The sequence below is a fragment of the Miniopterus schreibersii genome (assembly GCF_964146895.1).
Source record: "Miniopterus schreibersii genome assembly, chromosome: 22".
NCBI lineage: Eukaryota > Metazoa > Chordata > Mammalia > Chiroptera > Miniopteridae > Miniopterus > Miniopterus schreibersii.
In genome coordinates this window covers 4984726-5006123 of record NC_138124.1, presented here as the reverse complement: position 1 = coordinate 5006123, position 21398 = coordinate 4984726, and the positions used below count along the sequence as shown (strand labels likewise).

Below are 21398 nucleotides of genomic sequence, written 5' to 3'. Positions count from 1 at the left end.
GCTGAAATCTTTTTGGATCCCACCTTTGTCATCTGACATATTTCTATCTTTCTCAGTTGGGCGCCATCAGAAAATTTGATAAGCATGCAGTCTTCATTTTCGGCCAAGTCATTGATAAAAATGTTGAGTAGGAAAGAGCCAGGGGACTGAATTCTCTGGATGCTGTTGGGCTCCCTCTACATCAGCGTCGGTTTATTACTTACCGCTCTCTGAGAACTGGCGTTCTCCTGGCTGCGGGGCCTCCTAATTGTGCGGATCTGCTAAATTCAGACACCGATGGGGGAGGGCACGCCGACTCCCCTTTCCCATTTACACTCCAGCCTGAGTTGCTCATCCAGTCACGGAACTGGAGTCTCACTGGGTCGGAATCTGGGCCCTGCGGGGGCTTCCACTCTGAGAGGGAGCAGGTCTGCGGCACAGGCGAGCGGGGCCGCCGGGGCCTCTGCAGGACAATGTTGGGGTGTAAGTATTGGGGGAGCAGGAGAGGAGCATGCAGCACGTGTGATGGAGCTGAAATGAGCCCGAGGTGAGAGAGTCAGAGGACGAGACCAGCCCTTTGTACCTTGCCTGGCCTCCCTGTGGATCCGCATGGGCCAATGGGCGATGACTCCCTGAGGGTGGAGCTTCGTCAGGGGTGCTGGGGGGTACATCCAGCTGGGCATGGGAGACAGGTGTGTCACCAGAGGAAGAGGGGTCCCATTCCCCGCCTTATTTCACAGGGGCTTACTGAAACCAAGGCTCACGGTGCTGCAGATGAAAGGTGTCATTGCGTAGACAAGAGGGACCCCTTCATGCATAAGGCTTTTATCTCACCTCTGCCCTACATCATTCCAGCGAGCAAAATAGTTTTGTTTTATTATTTTATTTTATTTTATTTTATTTTATTTTATTTTATTTTATTTTTTTAAGTCTTCACTCAAGGTTATATTTTTATTGATTTTTTTAGAGAGAGAAAGAGAGAGAAATGTCAATGTGAGAGTAACATCGATGGGTTGCCCCCCGTATGCGCCCCAATCGGGGATCAAACCGGAAACCTTTCGGCGTATGGGACAGTGCTCCAACCAACTGAGCCACCCGGCCAGGGCCAAAACACCTTTAGCTACGCCCTGGGCTCGGGGCGTTGGCTGTGAGCCCTCCTGTCTGGCTGCGCTCTCAGGGGTCATGACCCTCAGTGGACCACTCTGATGTCACATAGTAACCTCATGCTCTGGGCTTGCTGGGTGCGAGTTATCCGGCCGGAAATGGTCAGGCATCAGACACATGGGCTGTGCATGGCACTGTCATCAGTATGGTCCAGATCGGGGCCCAATCCCCAAACCTCGCTCCTCTGGTAGTTTCGTTAGCCAGCTGTGAATCCCCTCGGGATTTCGTGGAAATTGTAGCTTCTGGTTCAGGAGCCCTGGGGTTTGGCTTAACAAGCTCCCAGGGAACGACCCCCCCACCGACCCCGAGAAGCCAGCACCTAGAGGGAAAGGAGGCACATAGGTGTTCACATGGAGAAAGGGGCACCCACCAAAACCCTTCTCACACATTCCAAGCAGAAGACATAGGAAGAGAGAATAGATCCTGCATGGTCTGGAGGGGGTGTGGTCAGGGCCTCTTCTGTCCCCGAGGCAGAGCACAGGGCTCTCCGCCTGCGTCACTGTGGCCAGTGTCTGCCGCAGCAGGAGGCAGCGTGTGTCGTGGCTAACGCTGTGCCTCGGTGCCCGTTTCCCTGTCCGAGGCCTGGCACAGGCCCCTAGGCTCTGTCCCTGCGGCGGCCCCTCTCTGTGCCTCAGTTTCCCCCTTTGTAAAACAGGGGTGGGGTAGGGTGGTGATAACTGTACGTCCGCGATAGGGTTACTGTGAAAGTTAAAAAAGATTATGTAAGGGACCCAGTCGGTAGAAAACGTCCAGCGTGGTTATTTTCTTCCTCTGCCGGAGCTCCTGTCCCTAAGCCTGGGACCTCAGGGGGCCCTGGGCTGCTGTGCCCAGCCCGCCACAGTTGTGCAAGCACTCTCGGGTCTCTTGTTACCCGGGAGCCGGCAACAAACCAAAATAAAGGAAGGGGGACAAGTGGGGAGGGCCAAGCCTCTGCAGGGAGCCTGACCAGGTCAGCTGGGAATGCCTGTCAGCCATCCAGGGTGGCTCCTGCGTGGCCCTGGAGGTGGGAGAGTGACTCACGCGGGCGCCCTCCCCACCCCCGCGCCCAAATGCTCGGCCCTCCCCAGGCCGGGGCTCACCTAATCCCCACAGTGGGAGTCGGGGGGCATTTGCGCCTGTGCCGAGGTCTAGGGTTGCACGGCGGTGACTTCACACTCAGCAGCATGTGCGGCTGAGGCCTCGGCCAGCAGTGTCCCGCGAGGCAGGAGCGACTCCAGCCCCGACCTGGCCGCAGGCAGCCGTTCCCCAGGACCCCGGGAGGGGATGGCAGAACCCGAAGGCAGTGGGCTGCAGGTCCTGCTGCACACGCTTCAGGTAGGAAGAGGTAAGGGGCTCGAGCCTGGCGGGCTCCGCGGCGGCGGTGCGGGCCGGGCGGGCGCCTGGGAACCGCGCTCCCTCCCGCAGGCCCCTCCAGCGTGCCCGAGCCGGCTGGCTCACCGGCGGTAATAGCGCAGGAGTCAGCAGCAGCTCTCACCTTGAGGCTGACCTAAGTGATGCTCCGGTGTTTAAATATTTAACGGGACGATGTTGGTGAGTGCTCTGCTTAAATTATTGAACCTGGTGGGATTAGAAGCTCAGGCTGAAAGATCAGGTTTGCAAGAGATGAGAAAGCTGGAGGAAAAGGCTGTCTGGCAGCGGAGGACGTGCTAAAGCTCCCCCTCAACAGGGCAGGGCACCTGCCCGAGAACAGAGCACCAGCCCGGGAGGAAGGGGTAAAGGGAAGCGGCTCCTTGTGCATTCCTAGATTTGAGAACGTGCCCTGGAGAAAGCTTGTCTGTACCCTAGAATCACCTGGGGACCCCCACCTGCCAAAAATCAGATTTCTGGGGGCAACCTGGGCATTGAAAATTTGAAAACTCCCCGGATAGCCTCAATGCGCAGCTAAGGCCGAGAACTTAGGTAGACTTGGGTAGATGCTTGAGCTTAGCTGGATGCAGAGAAGGTCGGGGCTCAGAGGGCCCAAGAGGTCCTCTAAATCTGAAGTCCATGAATGGGCGTCACAGGAGGATGGGCTCTGGTACGTCTCCCCTGATTTGGAATGTAAATGTTTTGTACTTCTGTAAAAAACTGTCCTAGTTTTTCTCTGATTCTTAAGGAAATCTGTATCCCTAAAAAGTTTAGGAATGAACAACTCTAACCTTCCAGTGTACAGATAAGGAAACCGAGTCTCGGAAATGAAAGCCCTGCCCCAAGCCCATGTAGGTGCCTAACTGGGGAGCCGGGACTAGCACCAGACAATTCCAAGATCCCACTGACTTTGTGCCTTTCGATTCATTCTACCCAAAGTGTAGAAGGCTAGGAGTGTTGGGGGTGGGAGTGCATCTCAAAATAAATTTTCAGTTGGCTCAGAAGTCGCTTTTAGTTGAGCTCCATCTCCTGATTTCCCACCCGTGGGGATTTATAATTGACATTTAGAATGATCGCTCCAGGGCACTGCAAGATTCTCAATCAAAGAAAGATTTAATTATGTTCAATATACCCTACTTAGTCCCCCAGTTAACCAGAACATTAAAATAACCGGAACATGCTTTCCCTGTGCTCTCCACTTGGACAGAATTATTTGGGTTCCCGGCCTAACCTTGAGTCAGCTCCCAAAACTGCCTCCATGAGTCCCGTTCCTGTCTTGATAGTACCAGTCAGAACTCCAACACATGGGGAAACCTTGGTTCTCGAACAATCCGCTTCTCAACCTGACAACCCTTTCATGCTGATACTTGTATGATCAGTCACATGTCTCTCAGGCGATAAAGGAGAGAATGTACGAGTTTGAGTCAGGTTACCGCTAAACCCCACATTGTTAACATTTCAGGAAATTGTGCTGTGAGTATTTTGGTGTTTTTAATTTGCTTTTAAATAAAAAACACCAAATAATTGGTGCTGTGACTAATTATTATTATTATTAAATTTTTATTTTTCTACTGTATATTTAATTTCCTTTTTGTTAAATTTTCACTTACGTTTCAGGTCATTTTTGTTTTTAAGGTGTTTATTTATAGATTAAACAGTACATTAGACATGTACTGTATATAAGCCAGGTTGAAACAGGGAATCATGTGGGGGTCTGGAATGGATTAATTCAATTTATATTATTTCTAATGGGAAAAAATGCTTCGATTTTCAAACAACCTTCTGGAACAAATTAAGTTCAAGAACCGAGGTTCCTCTGTACTTTAAACAGAGAGAGGGCCCAGAGCAGATATTCGCTGCGATGCTATCTCCTGACGGGTTTGAGGCTCCCCCGCCCTGTGGAGTCGGAGAGCCCGCAGAGTCTCTGCGAGGGGTTAGCTGACCCGCTTTCGAGGGGAGATTCCACAGGTCTTACTAGCTCAAGCCCACCGCTCTTTCCTCGTGCACAAAGGTGATAGGGGCCTTTGTATTGCTTCTCAAAAATCTGGGGAGACCGCGGCCTGGTCTGGACAGAACAGGAGCCCAGGTACGAGTTCCCCATGCCTTTCCGGCGCATCCCAGAACGCTGCCAAGGGACAGGAGGACAGGGGACCAGAAAAAGCAAGCAGAGGCGTGCCCCGTGCCCACGTGACGTGATAGAAGTGCCCTTTTTACAGAACACCACACTTCTGCTTCTTTGGGGCACAGTGACAAATAAACCAGGTCCTTATAGACTGCAGCGGTGCCTCGGTTTCCCGAACTCGGCCTCCCCGGAGGGGCTGCCTTCGAGAACCGAGGCGCCACCGTGTCGGCCGTCGGCTTATTACCTTTTCCCACACACACGGGAGAGGGGTGGCTGATGCTTCCTCCCTCAGTTTCGGCGCAGCCTGATGCGAGCCAGGTTTTCTCCCCAGACGCTTTCCAAGTCCTGACTTTACAGCTTGGGGTGGAGGCAGAAAAGCAGATTGGCTCTGGGGGGCCGGGGGGCCAGGCCGCAGCCCCCAGCACAGGTGGGCCCCCGGTTCCTGGGCCTCCCCGGCCGCACGTCCTCAGGCCAGTCCCCGGACCTCTCGAGCCTTCATTTCTGTGCCCGTAAACGGGGGCAGTAAAAATCCGTTCCTCCCCGCTCTGTGCGAGAACGAGGGGAGCCTGTCTGAAAAGCGCTTGTAAGCTAGAAACGGCCGTTCCGGTGACTGAGGCTTTCTGATCTCCCCGGTCGAGCACACAGTGGAAAGATCGGGCGCACTTGCCTGCGCTTTTCATCAACACGCGCCGCCTTTTTCCTGGGTGGACTCCAATGGCCTCGGGAAAACAAGGAAGGTGTCTCCGTCTGTCCTGGTCTCATCTCTCTGCGCTTTTAGCGAATGGGGGGACACTGGGAGCTGCCAGGGTAGCAGGCTGTGGGCCCCACGCCAGCTCCGACGCCGCGAGCCCTCGCCCCGCGGTGTCCCACAAAATGCCACTTAAGCTCCTTATCAAAACATGAAAAATGCATAATTATTTGGTCAGCTTCGGCGCACCCTGAGCTGTAATATGGGCACTTTTTTTTTTTTTTTTTTTTTTGCTGTTTGCATTTGTGCATGATTGTTTTACATTTTAGCTGCTCAAGTCGAATCCCAGGCCTGTGTCTTTGCCAAAATGTGCAGAGGGAGCTCCTTTTCTCAACTTGGGCTCCAGGAAGATCATCTATTATGGATTGTGAGTGAGGCTGCGGGATGCGGGGCTTCCTGTCTGGGGTTAGCGTTGGGCTTTAGATAATAGAAAACCTGGATGGCCTGACAACTCCGCCGGTCCCCTTGGGTTTGTTCCTGCAAGGCCTATTGCCAAGGACGACAGGTGACTTCAAGTCCTTGGGCTGCAAGAAGGAGACAGACAGAAAAACGGCGACTGGGCCACGTCATCCGTAGCACCCGGGAGATTTGTTTCCGAAACATGTGTGTGAAAGTTTCCCTTCTAGACATCTCCACGGAGGGGGCGGGGGTATCCATCTATTGCACACCTATAGGGCCAGTTGGAGAGGAAACAGAGCTTTCCCCTTGGGCAGGAACAGAACGGTTTGGACAAAAACACTGCGTAGACTTTTTAAAGGTCACAGGATTTCTCTCTCTGGGGAAGTTTGAGGATTTCGGAGCCTTTTGGAGACTCCTGTCTCAACCGCAATGCAAACATGGTAACGAACTGAGATCTGTCTTAATTTCGAGACTCAGTGGAATCAAGACAAAGGAAAAGCCCATAAGGACAAGCTAAATGGAAAAGGGACAGAGCTGGCAAGAAACAGCATCTGCGTCTAAGGAGTGACTTGGAGCCAGTCACACTGGAGAGCGAGGGGGTGACGGTGGATGTCGGCGTGCGCTGAGCTGGAAGTGAGAAGAAGCCTTTATTTGGTGTTTTGGTTTTTAAGTCCTTGTTGCTTTCACAGTTTCTTAAATTCCTTGGAATTAGAGGTTGGAAGAAAATGAACGTTTGTTGAGCACCCGCTCTGTGCCAAGGGTTCGCATCCATTACCTAACGTCGCTCTTCCTGCCACCTTGGAGGGAGAAGTGGCTGTGCCGTGTGTACATGAGAGCACTGACCCTCGGGAAGGCTGAGGTGCTCAGGACTCAGTGACGGAACCTAGTAAATTCCGAGAGGAGGGGCGTGAATTGGATCTTGTGCCTCCAAAGTCTCCCTACTGGTCGATGTTGCTTATATAGGGAGTACCCACTTGCTCTCTGTTTTGAGGAGGTATGGATTCTCTATGATTGAGGGGAGGCTTATTTAGACTTAAAATAATGTTTCACATTCTATTTTGGTATGGGGGTTAATAACTCCTGATAAAGGAAGGCAGCACTTTTGATATGGGTCATGTGGATACTTTCAGTGTCCATCCATCCATTCGTTCATCTATCCATCCATCTATCATCTATCCACTTATCCATCCATCCATCCGTCCATTTTTCCATCCATTTTTCCATCCATCCATCCATCCATCCATCCATCCATCCATCCATCCATCCATCCATCCATTTTTCCATCCATCCATTTTTCCATCCATCCATCCATCCGTCCGTCCGTCCGTCCGTCCGTCCGTCCATCCATCCAAGTGCTAGAAGAGATTCAGAGAAGACTGTTGGGTAGGATGCTTTGTCAAGAACAACAAGTCCTTTGAATTTTGACTCAGCCACTTGAAACATACTTGACTCAGGAAAAACTCATGAACTTCTCCTTACTGAAAATTTTTCATGTGTGAAATGAGAATTATAATACCTACTCATGGGCTTATTATATGTTTAGAAAAAATGCATGTAGAAAGGTTAGCATAGTTTATGTGCCTGATAACCAGTAATTACTGTGATTAAACACAGCCCCTGCCCTCACGAAAACACAGTGTGGAAGAGAAACGAGAGGGGTAAAATACATTTGCAGAGAAAGTTTGCATGCGACGAAGAGCCCTGGTAAAGGTAAACATCAAAGGAAAGCCTATGGCAGTTGGGAGCAGACGCTTCCCCCGGCTGGGGACCCAGGGAAGGCCTTAGAAAGTAGGCCGGGTTTCAGCAGGCGAAGGCCTCGCGGCGGGGAAGAGAGGAGACAGAAAACAGAGTTTGTCCAGGTGCCCGAGAGTCTCGAGCTCCAGGTCCAACCATGCCCTTGGCAATGGCTGCCTCTCCCTAAATGTGGGTGACACAGGACAGTCAGCCAAGGTGGCCGTTGTAAAGCCGTTGGGACTGGGGGATGTCTGACGTGACTGAGTCGCTGCTTTTCCCTGGTCGAGTAATGTGATCTGTTCCCCCCAACTTCTTCACCCCGGGACGTGCCTTTTGTCCCCGGTCCCCTTCTCGCCCCTGCCCCTTCCCTCCTGTCCCACCCTGCAGTCCTTGTCTGTCACTCAGCCCTGAGCCTCGCTCCCCTGTGCTGAGCCTCTCCGAGTCTTTTCTCCCACCCCGGGGGAAGGGCTGGGATGAATTAGACTCTGGAATTGGGGGAAGGAAACTGTTTTAATGCCCTCCCCCCCTTTTTAATTTGGAAGAAACACAGATTCTTTGAGAGGCAGCATTTAAACGTCCTTGGGTCAAAGCAGCTCTGGTCACATGACTGGAGGTGAGTCGAAAAGTCCCATCCTCACTAGGGGATTGAGAGCGGTTGGCGTTTCCATCCTTGGACCCGACTCTGGATGTGACTCTCCCTGAGCCCCCACCTCCTCAGGGCAGGGGGTGAGGGGCGATTGGAAATTTGGCACTGCTGGTGACATGCCAGGAGGACCCACGCCCGCAGCAGGAAGCCATAACCTGGCAGCATTTACTCCACAAGTTACTCAGTTACTAAAACTGGAACCACTCTTCTCTGAAAGCCAAACATCGTCTCGGTTCCAGCCCCGGGAGCTGGAAAGTATGTGACCAAGAGAAGCTGGGCTGGGTCACCAACTCCTGTGTCTGCAGGCGGGGGGCCGGCAGCTGGGCACCCACCCGACTGGGTGCCCCTTCCCGTTTCCCAAGTGGGGCCACGGGAGCGCGTCCTCTCTGATGTGGCCCCCACACCCTCCTGCCGGGCCTGCAGTGAAGGAAGCTGCGGGTTTGCGGGCTCTGTGCGTTTTTACCGAGTGAACACCGCACGGTTCCTGCAAAGCATGGCAGGCTCGGAAACCAGGAACTCAGAGGGAAGGGTGTGCGGGATGTGGGATGCGGGATGCGGGACGCGGGACGCGGGAGCGAGCGGCAGCCCAGCTGCTCGGAATGCAAGGAAGGGCAGAACAAGGGGGGCGGGAGAAAGCGGCCCGGCGCAGAGTGTGCGCTCAAGGCATATTTTTTCTCCCCTCTCCCTCCCCCTCCCTCCTTTCTTCCCCCCCTTTTCTTGTTTTTGATACATTTTTATAAACCGCATACATCCGCGCAATCAGCACCCAGAAGAGTAGCCGCTCAGCATCCCAGGAGACCCCTGTCACCTCCACTTCCAGTCGCTGCTCCCGCAGGGCGACCCTGACCCCGCAGCCAGATGAGTCTTCCCTGCTTTGCGCTTGGTGCAAATAGGTTCCCACAGCCAGGCCTCCTGTGCGTCTGGCTTCTTGGACCCAGCGGGGCTCGGTTCGCCCCATTGTTGCGTGTGGCTGTGGATTGTTGAGAGCGTTCCCCTGTGTGGCTATCCTGGAACATTCTAGACTTGATGGTGTTCGGGGCAGTTTCCGCCACCTGTTTGGCTGTAACGGACAGTGCTACTGCGGACATGCTAGTACATGTTCCCATGGACATATGTAGGCCCGTGTATTGGGCGTGTGTCCGGGGCGGCGCTGAGTGGCCACAGGCACACTCGTGGGCAGCTTCAGTAGGTAATGACACCTTTCGAAAACGGTTGCTCCAAAATAAACACTTCGCGGCCATATAAATACCATTCATCGTGAAAGCTCTGGGTGCCCCGCACCCTGGCCCGAACTTGCTTAACTGGTGTTTTGTCAGTTCAACGTGGCCTGAGATGCTCTGCAGGGAGCCGCTTTGTCAGGTTCGTGTTTTATGTGCTCAGGAAAATGGTTAAAATAATAACAAACCATTGTTAACAGTTCCTGCCAGTCGGGCTTCCTCTCATTGACTCCTCGCGACGAGCCCGTGAGGCAGGCCGTGCTGTTACCCCCATTTTAAAGCTGGAAAGTGGAGGATCGGGGAGGCAGACAGATTCCCCAAGGTCACAGGGAGTCAGGGCTGGAATCCGAGCGGGGAGAACCTGACACCGCGGACGTGCTCTCGCCAGGTGTGGGAACTCTCCGAGGACAGGGACCGGCGTTGAGAGGTGATGAACGGGTTTTCCCAGGCTGCAGGTGTCTGCTGGGGGCGCCGGAGGCCACCCCCGCTCGGCACACCCAGGAAGGACGGCTGCTGTCCCCACAAGGCCGGGGGCTGGCCAAGGGGGCAGGGAACTGCGCCAGGGCAGGGGTCGGCACACTCCGGTAAGGGCCAGAGAGCGTATTTTCTAGGCCTCCGGGCCTCAGGATCTCAGCCCCGCCACAGTAGCTGCCGACGATACGCAAGTGAGCGGGCGAGGCTCCATCCCGGTAAAACTTTATGTACAGACACAGGCCGCGGGCTGGATTTGGCCAGCGGGAGGCAGTCTGTTGGTCCCCGGACTGGAGGTTTTGGGGTGCCAGCCCGGGGTGAGTGTGGGAGGTGGGTGGAAAGAGAGGCTTTCAGACCCTGAAATGGCACCGATCAGAATGCCATCGCCCAAGTCGTTCCGGCTGCCCCCGCCGCAGTGTTCAGGGTTCGGTGGGGACGGTGACGGTGCCTCAGGCCCCCGGGGTGGGCTTTCAGATCCTGCTGGATCATGCTTGGATCATGTGACCGCCCGCATGCACCTGCAGCACCAGCCCAGCGCGTGGTCAGCCCGGCACTTCCCAAACTGGGTTCCCCGGGGCCAGCGGGTGTTCAGCTCACAAAGGTCCTAGTGACAGGTCCTGGAATGGCAGGAGCAGACGTTTACTAGATTTCTTTACTGAAAGATCATCAGTCTTTTTAAATCTTCTCAAACGTTTATGTCTTCCAGATCTCAGTTTAAATGTGGTTTCCTCAGAGAGGTCGTCTCTGACAGCCCAGTTGGCTACGCAGTCGCTCTAGGCCTCTCTTCTCTTTTGACTCTGCGTAGAATTTATTCCCTGGTACTTGCTGGTGTCCTCGGCCCCTTCTTCCACCCGGGTAGGAACCTTGTCTGTCTTGCTCACCCCTTATCCTAACGCACTATCTAGAACAGGGGTCCGGCCCACGGGAAATCATTTGCTCTGGCCCTGCCAAGGCAACCACAGGCAGGGCTCGAAATTCAATAAACCTGGGAGCTTTTTTCACAGTTAATTTTTAAGCTGATCATTTTGTATGGCCCTCGAATGATGTTAGAAATAACCAAATGGCCCCGGGCAGAAGAAAGGTTCCCCACCCCTGATCTACAACGTAGTAGATTCTCAATAAATATTTGTTGAATGAATCATAGAAGAAATGTGCGTGGCGTATGAAGTTGGGGATATAATACGTAGCGTTTCCAAACCGTCTTGGAGATGGAATAATTTTTATGGTAAAACCCCACTAGTATCATGCGGGAGGGTAGAGATCCATGGAATATACTTGGGAAACAACGGTTATGGGCCAAATGCCATCTTAAACCGCTGCTGTACCCGAGGGTTGAATTTCTCCCGGTCTCGGAACTGAGCTCTGGCCTGTTGAAAATATTCTCATCGGGATGGATGCAGAGCTGGCCCTCCTGGAGACCTAGGGTCACCCTGCCGCCTGGCGAATTTTGGTGAATTCCCCTGGCTGATGACTCTGCAACCTTCCTGTGAGCCTCGCGTTGACAAGAAAGAGCACAAGGGCAGACGTGCAGGTTTGCAAAAGGTTCTTCTGGAGGCTTAAGAGAGCCGCTCTGCGTCAGACCCGGCGGCCAGATGGCGATAAGGACAGCGTCAGCCTCGGGTTTCAGATGAAAGGCAGGTCGTGTTTCACACTTGGGGTATCTGATGGAACTTGCCCCGAGGGACTTGGAGGGAAGGCTGCGTCTCCAGTGAATGTCAGTAATGAATTCTCTCCCCGTCCGTCCTTCCCCCACCAAAAAACGAAGACCCCAGTGGGCGTTAACGTCCCTTCTCTCTGGACCCCAGCGGTGGGTACAGCTCAGCGCCTGTGCTCCGAACCCCGGGGGGGCTTTGTCACGTCCCTCGTGAGACGCATCAATCCGAGCGGCTCCCAGGACCATGCCGGCTTCTTACTTTTCACAGCCGCTAAATTAGCAAGAGGCTAGAAGCGAATCCCATTTTCTCCTTGGCTTTCGTTATTTAATCGTGAATGTATATTACACGTCATCACATATATTGGTACATAGCAGAACATGCACGTTATATGTCCTAAAGGAACAAATAGTCTCCAAAGGACAGGTAAAATTTTGGACTGAGCAAGAGAGCAAGATGATGTTATTTGAAAGATTATTAAAATCCAAGGAGCAAAATTTGTTGAGCACTTACTACGCGCCAGGAGGCGTCTCAGGCCACCCCCGCAGCGGTCCTGTGGTTATAGCTGCGTCTCCGCGTCACAGGGGGGACACGAGGCTCTCGCTCAGGGTCCCACGGACTTCACGGAGCAGAATCGGGACTGGAACCCAGGCGCAGTCTCCCTCTGCGTGGGTGTTGCTCGTCAGGCTTCAGACTCTCTCCCCTTTACTCGTCCTTCCCACATTGTTTCATTTTAACTTTCCCTAAGGTGGCACTTTACATACAGCTGTAAATATGGGAACAGCACTTAGCACAAGTAGGAAGTAGCCTTAAAAATAAACTTATTTATTATTCATTTGAGAGAGGAAAGGGGGGAGAAAAATAAACGTCGATTGGTTGCCTCCCACACAGACCCCGAGTCGGGGATCAAACCCACAACCTGGGTATGTGCCCTGACTGGGAATCGAACCTGCCCCCTTTTGGCGCACGGGATGACCAACTGAGCCACACCGGCCAGGGCTAAAAATAAATGTAATGTAAATAACGCAACGCTATTCAAGTCCAGCTAGACGCATTCAAGTCCTGCGGCATCTCTGAACCGGAGGCCTGCTTTCTGTTTTTCAAAAAGATTATCAATTATTGGAGGGGAATTGGAAATACACGAATAACTAAGACTTCAACAGACACGTCCCGAAAAGGCAATAAACTCTTTACTGAGAATAGACGTTTTTCCGCGTGTGATTCAGTGAGAGTTAATGCTGCCTCTGGTCGCCCTGAAATCCAGGTCATGACATTCTCGGTAGGAAGTTTCTGACCTTTCAAGAAAATAGTAGATCAGGTCATCTTTAGGGTGAAATTATATTATTCCATGATTCTTTGTGTGAGGAGTGTTGGGCTGGAAGATACGTATGAGTTGTAATTTTTTTAAGGTTGTACATCAGTAAGATTGAGTACCAGCCAGACAGTTGAGAAATTTAATTTATTGAATAAGTTTCCTGATATTATGACTACACCACATCTGAAATGTAGCCATGGTGACGAGCGGAGAGCGCCCAGGGCTTCCCGACCCCTAGAGGAGGGAGCCCAGACTCTCCTTCCTTGGGCAGCCTGGGCGGCTCTCCCGTGGGCCCGGGCGTCCTGCTCAGGAGGGGCTCACCCGGAGAAGCATGCCGCACGCTCCTCTCATCCCGGGAACACCCGTTTCTGCTTCAGATGCATTTTCCCTGCTGACCGGGGGTTCCCCGGTGCACCCTGGGACACTGAGGCATGAACGGGAGGGGCCTAGAAAATTCCGCTTCCTACGATCTTTCTGGAAGGTATCAGACGCTGCGGGGAGTTGTGCAAACCCGCTGGCTGCTTCCAGGGTTCCCTCACCTGCCCACGTGTTTCCATCAGGAGTAGCGCTGTGAGTCTTCTCTAGAGTGTCAGCTGTATTCTGAGCCTTATTAGACTCACTGTTCCTGATTCTTTTAAAAAAATCTTTTTTAAAGTATATCTTTATTGATTTCAGAGAGAGGAGGGGAGAGGCAGAGAGAGAGAAGCAGCAATGGTGAGAGTCATTGACCGGCTGCCTCCCGCTCGCCCCCTGCTGGGCATCGAGGAGCCTGCACCCTGGGCCTGTGCCCTGACGGGGAATCGAACCGCGACCTCCTGGATCCTAGGCCGATGCTCAGCCGCTGAGCCACACGGGCCCGGCATTGTTCCTGGTTCTTCATTAGGCTCTGCCAACAGATGCGCTGTCCCAGTCTTGGCATTCGTTAATCCCCAGTGTTAGGACTTGCCACCCCCTATTGAATTCACCCAAACTAGCCACCTGAAATTTTCTCAGTACCGACTTCCTTCCGTGATTAGGAAGATTACCTCCCTTGAGGCTGACAGAGGCACTCGCCTTAGTGGGCCCTCCGCCCCTATTCAGTTAGATCTACATTCTGAATATTCCTAAGGCCCTGCGGCCATGAGGCCTCCTTGCCTCTGTCATAAAACCACTATATAAATAATGATGATAATGACAATTATCATCCTAATAGCAGAGAAAGAAGGTACAAAGAGGATAGAAGGGGATGGGAGAGACTTTATTGAGCATGTACTGCGTTCCAGGACCTGTGCTCTGCCTTCCCAGGGGCAGGGCTGATGTCTCTGGATAGAAACGCCTGTGTGAGATGAGCTGACCCCTCCTGTTTCAGAGCTCAGGTGTGACTGAACAAACTATGTCTGTAATTCTCTTCCAGGCCGGCCTAATCTCAGGTCTTCTTATGGCTCTTTCTCTTCCTGGCATACAGGGGCCCCCCAGGCCCAATGCAACATGGTTTGTGGAAGCGAGTGGGTTTATGCAGGCAGTTTTACTTGGCATGGCTTACAGGCCACTCAGAGTGTCTGACCTTGTGCTAGTTTTGCAGAGGGACCTGCCAGCTCCGTCTTCCATCTCTTCAACTCTCACCTGAGAATCACTTCTCTCTTTATCTCCAAATGCCTCGCTCCCGACGCTGCGGCTGAATCCTGAAATTGGCACAGGGACAAGATTCATATGAATGGCAACGTGGCAATGAATGTGTGTTCAGTCTGACGCGCAGGTCGCTTCTCTGGTGTGTTGTACCCAGGGCTCTGTCATAGCTGACAAGTGCCTGGCCGTCACACAGACAGAACCGAGCGGTTCCATGTTCAGGGACTGGTGCTTACCTACCTGTACTTGGCCCTTGGAAGGTTGTTTTCAGGAAGGGGAGGCCCCCCATCACTTAGGACATACGTGCACTTGGAGGCGCCCAGGGTACCCGTGGCCAAAGCAGTTTTCATGCACCATGAGCTGGGGGCGCATGAAGACAGAGGGCTGGTACGACGCCCCTCTTTGGACCTGCCTCGAGCCCTAATCAGAGCTAGGAAACCTCCATTTGATTTTGGAATAATATGTGCCTTTTCACCTGATTCCAGGGGGTGTCAACCAGGGATAATTTTGCAACTGGCAACGAGAATCCAGCGCCTCGCTTCTTACATGTCCCTGGAGGGAGGAGTTTCTCACAGAAGGCAGACAGTCCCTCCTCGAGTGGCCCTAGCGGACATTTGGCAGTGCCTGGGGACAATTTTGGTTGTCATAACTGTGGGGGATGCTGCTGGCTAAACATCCATAACGCTTAGCGTCCCAGTGCTGCTAAATGCCAAACGTCCTGCGATACACAGACCCTCTCCCCCTCTCCCGTCCCCATAAAGAATTACCCAGCCCCAAATGTCAGGAGTGCCAAGACGAGAGCTCTGGTCTGTGCAACCAGCCCTGTATTCATTTTACTTAATCTAGAATGAAATTTAAGATGGCACAGCACCAGAGAGCACAGGCTAATTCTGTCCAAATAATACCCTCTCTGAGAAAGACGCTGCACTTGCGAGGCGTTGGAGTTGCTCATAGAGGAGTCAGGCTGGTGGGGCCCAGGACAGACACTTTCTGTGCGGAGCCAGCTCCTTCTCACCCTCCGCCGGCTGGCCGTGCGCTGTTGCGGCCTGAGAACCAACTGGCAGTGATCGGTGCGGTTCGCTTTGATGTGTCCCTGAGGCAAGAGGAATTGTTGGACTACGTGAGTGACACATGCCTGGAGGGGAAGAGCATTAGAATTCACAAAGGAGAGGAGACCAATTAGAGTTGATTAAAGACGGGACACACTGTGGGAAGCAGTCGAGGCTCCAAACCTTTCAGCAAGCGACACATGCACGCCAAGATCCAGGCTGGCCTCAGAGTGCGGGTGGACGTGGGGCCCTGTGGTTTGCAAGCGCGCAAGAGAACACAGGACGAGTTGAAATTGGAGAATTTGACAAGCAGCAGTGGTCTGTCCTGCTCTTATTTCTTCTGCATCCCGTTGGAGACTGTAGAGCTTAATTTTTACCTGTAGTGACCACACGCTGGGCTTAGCTCCAGAGAGAGCTGAATTTCAGTGCCAGCTCTTTCATGTGCAAACTGTGTGCTCGCGAGCAAGTTGCCTAGCTTCGTTAAACCTCAGTTTCCTCATCTATAAAATGGGGGAAATGAAGGCCTGGCCGGGAAGCTCAGTTGGTTAGAGCTTCATCCCCATAAGGCAAGGTTGTGGGTTTAATCCCCGGTCAGGGCACATACAAGAGTCAAGCAATGAATGCGTAGATGAGTGGACGGCAAATCGATGTTTCTCTCTCTCTCAAAAACTATCAATAAATTAAAAAAAATTTTATATGGGGAAATGATATCTACCTGCTGTGAAGGCGAAAGGCGATAGCAATTGTGACTGAGCAAGCTCAGTCCAGATGCTAGATGGATATTCATGTACCTCTTTCTACCCTGAGCTGAGAAAGTGCCAGGTCTCCCCATCCTACAAAATGTTGAGCTTCTCAGAGGCGCTCTCTTGGAAGCATTTTGGACATACATCAGAGTGCAGGCCACACTCTAGAATCCCTCGGTGGGGACAGAGAGATGACTTACTACCATTGCTACCCCCTACAATAGAGCCCACAACCCTAACAGTGACCTTAATCCTTTAGTCCCCGAGAAGCCATCCAGGGAGCCAGGTCTTAGGGCCACGGCTCACCTGGGACTCCGGATTTGGCGCTATTTTCTTAAAAAGAAACCTTCACTTTCTTGGCTGCAAACTCCTGTTTGTGCTGGATTGGGCTTTGATGCCCGCAGATGAACGACCCCCTTTAGTTTGGTCACGGCTGGATGGAATTGTCGCAGGTGTTAGCGACTGGCGTGGACAGAAAGGCCGAGAGCCACGTGGGGGCGTTCCTGTCATTCCAGATCTTGTTCTGTGTACTTGTCCGTGGATCTGCATGTTTAAACAAAGCCCGGACATGCCACAAATGTATTCTGTACATTTAATAATATAACACGAACATCTTGCATTAATAGAAGTCCCGCAACGTTATTATCAGTGATTGAATATTATCCCATTGTATTATGGCAATTAATTTAATGTTAGACGTTTAGAGTGGTTTCAGTTTTTCATGAATAGCAATAGCGAAGTGATGAAGATCCTTGCAAAGAGGTGTTTGTGTCCATCCCTTGGGAATAACTTAGTAAAATGGTGTCAGAGCAGAGATTTTTCAACCTTTATCGTATGTCACACATAAACTAATTATTAAAATTCTTTGACACACCAAAAAAATATATATTTTTGCCAGTCTGACAAAAAATAGGTATAATTTCTTATTGATTCACATCAGATGGCTATTGTGTTGGCTGTTTTCTTTTTTTAATTTATTTGACAATCTCAGGGAAAAGAGGCCAGTGCCTCTGACTAAATAGCCAGGTATTGCATGTTTTAAAGATTCTTGTGGAATAGCAGTTGAAAATTGCTAGGTCAAAGGGTCTGTACATTTTAAAGGCTTTTGATTAAGTATTTCTAAATTACCCATTTAGAAAAGTTGTAGCAATTTAAGCTCTCTTCAGCAGTGTAGAAAAATGCCCATTTCCTCTCACCCTCACTGGGGCTAGATTTTATCATGCTTTTAAATCTTTGCCCATTTGAGAGGAGAAAGACGGTAATTTGTTTAAATTTGCATTGCTTTGATTACTAATGGCATCCAGCATTTGTTTTATAAGCCTATTAGCCATTTGCATTTCTGCTTTTGTAAATTGCCAGTTTATTTCTTCGGGGCAAGAGAATGTTTTACTTCAGAAAACTCTCCCCTAAGATACTGGGATCAGATGGATGAAACATTGTCTTTTCTCATACTTCAAAATAAGCCCCCTGCCCAGCCGGTGCGGCTCAGCGGTTGAGCATCGACCTAGGATCCAGGAGATCGCAGTTCGATTCCCGGTCAGGGCACAGGCCCGGGGTGCAGGCTCCTCGATCCCCAGCAGGGGGCGAGCGGGAGGCAGCCGATCAATGACTCTCATCATTGATGTTTCTCTCTCTCTCCCTCTCCCTTCCTCTCTCTGAAATCAATAAAGACATATTTAAAAAAAAAGTACCCCTCCCCTTGGAAAAATGAAGAAACTGTCTAAAAGGGGGACGGGGTGTCCCTTTAGCGAGTGGTGACTCCATCAGCAATGGGTCCAGGGGCAGAACTTAGGCTTCTTGCCTCAACTACTAGCTCTTACCTTAGAGTTGCCTCTCAGGTTCACGGCCATAGAATATCTCATGTCTTCTTTAGAGGGATAACCGAAGGCTCCCTTGTGGCCTAGGTCCTTGAGAATCTCCGTCAAATAGATATCGTATGTATTCTATAGTGTAGTTTATATTACATAGGATAGTTTATATTTTGTAGTTTTATATTATGTAGTTTACGGTTACAGTTTATAGCATCTAACTGGTAACAGACGGGGCATTACCTTGTCCTGTTGTAGGTTTTAAGCTTGTAAAAGGCAGGGGACGTTTCTTCTCTGCCTTTTCACGTCCTGCCTCACCCGACCCAGTGGCTTGTTCGTCCCAGGTGCCCTCTAGTGTGGGATCGATACGTAGATAGTGCCACTTCCCAACGGTGCCGTTTCATTCTAGCAGATTTTGAGTTTCCTGGCCCCTCTTGAAATTTGCTGAGTAGCCTTAGAAAAACGACCCGACTTTGTAGCGCTTCTCTTTCTGCACATCCAGAGGGAAAGGCTGGTGATATCCGTGTGTGAGGCACTGGCTCCTGGAAAATGCCCAGAATTACCGCGGCGCTGAAAAAACAATTCAGGACGTTCTACACACAGGTCATTAACTACCCTCCACTCGACATAAAGCGTGTGAGTCGCCACTGACGCTTCAAGGACTGTATTTGCTAGTAACTGAGGCTTGACAGATGGAAATTAGTTACAAAGTTGGCCGAAATGGGAATCCAATACCGTTCCTAGTCTTGTTGAACAACCCAATTAAGGAACTCTTCATATGTAACACATATGCCATTTTTCCATTTGAAATATTAGGCCGGGGTGGTGTGTGAAATCTGAACCTGGTTATTTGACAGTGGCTCTGTCCTGCAGCCTGGGACTCGGGGGTGGGGGTGGGAGGGGGGTTGGGGCAGTAAGTTCACAAGCCGCCCTGGCAGGGGCCTGGCCCTCGGAGGTGCCATCTCCAGCTGTGCCTGTGGGACGCGGCCTCAGTCCTCTGTGTTGCTCAGTCTGCAGGACACGCTCTCTGGTGACGATCCAGTGATTCTTGGAGCCTTGCTTTTGTGAAAAGCAATAGAAACTTAGCCCTTCATGGCCCAGATGTTGGCCTGAGCCCAGCACTGCGCATCCTTGCTCCCACGGTGAGAGCCCCTCTCCATGACCTTGACTCTCAGACACAGGGAAGGCACAGGGGCACCAGGAGGGTCTTTCCTTTCCCTGAAGTCACGGTCAACTTCATGCCTCCGGATCTTACCGACGCTGCCGACCTTGCTGCCTTGGGGACTCCACGTACTGGAAAGTGGCCAGTAAGGTAACCGTGTGGTGGCCGAGCTCAGGGCACAGGACGGCTCACACCCTGCCCGCCTGCTTCAGGGCTCTCCAAGGCTGTGCCAGTTTCTCCTGTCCCCCACCCTCGTGGTGCCGAGGCCCGGCAGCGACTCCCTTTCTCAGTGAATTCGCTTGGGACCTTGTTCTGGCGGGAGCCACAGTCAGAGGCCTTTTATGATGAGTTTGGCGCTTTCATTGAGCTCCGTGATCCCCTCCGACGTGAAGCGGTGGGGGAATTCTTGCCGCGTTTCTGCTCGCTGTTCTCCATTGGATTTTGGGCGAACACCTGCCTGGCATGTGGAGTGAGGGGGTTAAGGAAGACCTGGGGTAGTGTCTTTTTTAAAAAATTATTTAGTTTGGAGAGAGAGAGAAAGAGAAACATTGATTTGTTGTCCCACTTATTTGTGTATCATTGGTGATTCTTGGATGTGCCCCGACTGAGGATCGAACCCGCAGCCTTGGCGTATCAGGACCATGCTCTAACCCACCGAGCTACCCGGCCAGGGCCTGGCGTAATGTCTTGGCTACTAAAAATAAAAATTAAAAAAAAGCCACTGCTATCTCAAAATGACACAGAGGCTACTTTTGTTTCCCTGAGAACACCTCCCTCGAAAGATGCTGAAGCCACGCTCTAGGTGTGTCGCGACACCCATCTTTTTTTAAATTAATGTATCTTTAGATTATAGTTGACTGTAATTTAATGATGGGAAGCCCGCCTCACTGCTAGTCTCATGCCCCGCATGAGCGCCCCGAGGTCCCGCGTGGCTGTGCTGGCCCATCGACGCGGACTGCTGCGCCTTTCCCTGGAAATCTTCCCTCCGTGGGCTGTTTGTTTCATCTCCCCCTTCTTAAAAAAAATTAATTCTGCTCTCAGAAAAAGAGCGTCTGCGGAAAGCCGTTGCCATCGCTGTCGTCTGCAATGAAGGACCTCTGAGTGACTCGCTTGTGATTTTGTTCAGGCCGGAGGCAGTGTGACGCTCGGAGTTACTTACTCTCGCGTCCAGATACCCCTCAGTCACCCCGACATCGGGTCCCCGGGGGCGAGGACCACTGCTTCTCCGCAGTTTTCTTAGCGGCTTCTCGTTTTCTGCCTGACTTACCAACACTGGGAGCTCAGGGCTCTGTCTCGGGTCCTCTCTCTCTTTTTCTCAGCGTTTTCTCCCCAGATTGGCCTCCTCGGTCACAAACCATCCACCCGCCCATGACACCGCCACCAAACTCCAGACACTTCTGTCCAGAGGAACGAACACTCCAGCTTCTGGGACAGCCCCCATTTATACTTGTCACCCTGTTGTTATTATTGGTAGCACCCATTTCTCTCTCAAAAGGTACAGTTATGTAACCTCCACGTCTCGGGAAATCGGACACCTTCCCTTGAATATCTCACAGGCAGTCCAGTTACTGTGTGTGAAGCTAAGCTCTTAATTTGTTGTTTTTTTTTTTTAAATCCAGTTCCCGTATTTCTTCCCAGTTAATGGCATCAATACCCACCAGTTGCTTTTCCTGGATGATTTGATTTCTGTGATCTAACCGGTCGATAAACTCCACAGGCTTTGCACTGGAAATACACCCACATGCCCCCGACCCTGTCTCCTGCTCTGCAGTCCCAGCTCAGGCCCAGTCATCTCTTCCTTGGACAGATCTTAAAATCCATCCTCCGTATGATAATCAGCTTGACATTTAAATCAGTTCATGACACTTTCTTTGCCTAAAAATCCCCTCACAAGAAGGGATGTAAATAACTGGGAACAATAATAGAATTTACTAGGCCGCTAAAATAAGCAGGGAAATGAGAATTTATTGAGCGTGGTCGTGCTGGGTTATTTGCATTTGCTCAGTTATTTAATTTAAGCTTCATCTCATCATGGGCGTTATTCCAGTTCACTCCGGCTAAAGCCAAACCAAAACAAGCCACTAAACAAGAGAAATGAGACTCGGATGGATGAAAAGAACTTGCTCGCTTAGCTCTTAGGTCTTAAGGCTGGATTTGAACGTGAGTCCGAGGGCCATCTGTCTGCTCCTCCCCCAGTCACTTTGTTGGAACCGGTCGTCTTTCTTCATCTGGCCTCA

General features: G+C 51.6%; 1 protein-coding gene across 1 annotated transcript in view; it reads left to right on the top strand.

Moving 5' to 3' along the window:
* Nucleotides 1–2371: 2371 nt before the first annotated feature.
* AGBL1 (AGBL carboxypeptidase 1) overlaps nucleotides 2372–21398 on the top strand; it is a gene marked incomplete at its 3' end in the record, with an annotated part of 374941 nt that continues 355914 nt past the window's right edge. Inside the window, exon 1 of the mRNA XM_081124548.1 lies at nucleotides 2372–2457. Coding sequence (XP_080980674.1) covers nucleotides 2407–2457 — 51 coding nt within the window. The 5' untranslated portion in view covers nucleotides 2372–2406. The remainder of the gene's footprint in view (nucleotides 2458–21398) is intronic.